General features: G+C 69.2%; 1 protein-coding gene across 1 annotated transcript in view; it reads left to right on the top strand.

Moving 5' to 3' along the window:
• Positions 1-2206, top strand: part of EMIHUDRAFT_253209 (hypothetical protein) — a gene marked incomplete at both ends in the record, with an annotated part of 3054 nt that continues 848 nt past the window's right edge. Inside the window, 3 exons of the mRNA XM_005785372.1 lie at positions 1-62; positions 642-968; positions 1426-1511. Of these exons, the coding sequence (XP_005785429.1) occupies positions 1-62; positions 642-968; positions 1426-1511 (475 nt within the window). The remainder of the gene's footprint in view (positions 63-641; positions 969-1425; positions 1512-2206) is intronic.

The raw sequence follows: 2206 nt of genomic DNA, 5'->3' as shown, positions 1-2206 counted from the left end.
ATGGGCGGGCAAGGCTGGAAAAAGTACGTCGTGGGGGACGAGCTCGCGTCCTTTAAGCAGCAGTTAGCGCTTCCTCCGCCGTTCTCGCTCCGCCACCGCCCTCCGCCACCGTCACCACCTCCGCCCCAGCCTCCGCAACCGCCCTCCACGCCACCGATTTCGCCGCCCTCGCCACCCGGTCGGCCCACTCCGACCCCCTCCCCCCCGCTGCTGCCGCCGGGATCGCCGTGCATATCCTGGTGGCTGTGCTCGCCGCCGCCACCGCCACCGCCTCTGCCTCCGCCTCTGCCTCCACCTCCGCCTCCGCCGCCGTCTTCAGGGCCGCCCGTGCTTCCTCCTCGGAGTCCTCCTCTGCCGGCTGCTCCGGCGCCAACGTCTGGTCGGGGGAGGCGGCTGCAGGTGCAGGTTGCGCCAGCACAGGGGTGGCCTCGGCCGCCGCCGCCTCAGCCTCCTCTTCCTCCGCCGCCACCCTCGCCGGCGCCGAGCTCTCCGCCATCACCTTCGCCGCCGCCTCCCCCGTCGCCGTCCCCGCCTCCTCGGCCGCCTCCGCCGCCGCCGAGTCCGCCGAAGCCTCCGCCGCCCCCTCTGCCGCCGCCGAGCCCTCCGCCGCCGCCGCCGGCTGAGCCGCGGGCGCTGGTGAGTGGCGGGCGGTCGTGGCTCAACCCGACCATCCCGTGCTGCGAGAAGGAGTTTGTCTCGTGCGAAGAGGGCGAGATCAGCCAGATCGAGTGGGGAAGCATCCACGGACTCCGAGGGACGCTGCCTGCGCAGCTCGGGCTCCTCACGTCCCTCAAGGAGATCGACGTCGAGCGGACCGCCGTATCGGGCACGCTGCCGGTCGCCCTCGCCTCTGCGGCCTCCGGGCTCCGACGGCTCAAGATCAAGCAGACCAACATCACGGGCACCCTCCCCCCCTCCCTCTTCACCTCGGGCACACTCGAGGAGCTCTCGGCCAAGCAGGCATGCGCGTACCCATCCCACACTCCCACACCGACACTGCTCTCGCATTCCGACATTCGCTCGAGAGGAGACGCGCGTTCAGCCGCACTCCGCTGTACTCAAGCCGCGGTCGCTGTCTCCCTCGACAGACGCACGGGACGGCTCGATGCCCCGTGTGACCTCCCCCCTCGTTGATGTCTGTGTAGTCCCCCCCCCCTCCTCGCAGGCCGGTCTCTCGGGCTCCATCCCGCCCTCGTTTGGGGTCCTAGAAGCGGACGTGATCTTGTGCGAGTCTCCCGACCAGCACTCGAGAGGGGCGTAGACTCAACTGTGTTCAGCTCCTGTACCCCCTGTACCCCGCTGTATTCACTGTAGTCGCCTCCCCCCCGCTCGGACTCACGCGGTGCTCTGAAGACTCTTCCCTCAGCACCGTCCTCCCGCCCTGATGTCGGCGTCTCGACCTGGTAGGATTGGGATGGCACACAGGCTGCAGGTACTCGACCTGCGGCAGAGCCAGTTCTGCGCGGGCAGCGCCAGCTACGCCGCCGACAGGCCCTGCCCCACGGGCTGTGGTCCTCGAGCTGTGAATGAAGAGCTGTGAATGAAGAGCTGTGAACAGGCCCTGCGCCACGAGCTGTGGTCCTCGAGCTGTGAATGAAGAGCTGTGAATGAAGAGCTGTGAACAGGCCCTGCGCCACGAGCTGTGGTCCTCGAGCTGTGAATGAAAAGCTGTGAATGAAGAGCTGTGAACAGGCCCTGCCCCACGAGCACGAGCTGCCCCGAGGTGCAGGCATGCAAGGGACTCTCCGGCACCGTCCCGCCGGAGATTGGCACCTTCTAGGAACCTCCTAGGAACCTTCTAGGAACCTTCTAGGCACCGTCCCGCCGGAGATTGGCACGGCGACCCGCCTTTCGCAGCTCCGCATCTCGCAGAACCGGCTCTCTGGCACCCTCCCGGCGTCGCCGCCCTGCTGCGGGCTCTGTGACACGTCCCGGACACGTCCACGACATGTCCACGACATGTCCGCAGGCGTCGCTCGCGCTGCTGCGGGCTCTCGACGCGCTCCAGCTCTTTGACAACCGCCTCACCGGCACACTGCCGCGCGGCCTCAAGGCGGCAAGGGAGTGCGCCCTCACCGTCGCGGACCCGGCCTTCCCGCCGCCTCGCCCGCCCGCCCCGCCGCTCGCCCCTCTCCGCCCTCCTCCTCCTCCTCCGCCGCCGCCGCTCTGCGACGACACGCAGTGCAAGTCCCACGGCAACGACTGC

This window comes from Emiliania huxleyi (assembly GCF_000372725.1).
Source record: "Emiliania huxleyi CCMP1516 chromosome Unknown EMIHUscaffold_1606, whole genome shotgun sequence".
NCBI classification, from domain to species: domain Eukaryota; phylum Haptophyta; order Isochrysidales; family Noelaerhabdaceae; genus Emiliania; species Emiliania huxleyi.
Note: the sequence above shows the minus strand (reverse complement) of the source record. Positions and strands in the feature narration are given on the sequence as shown.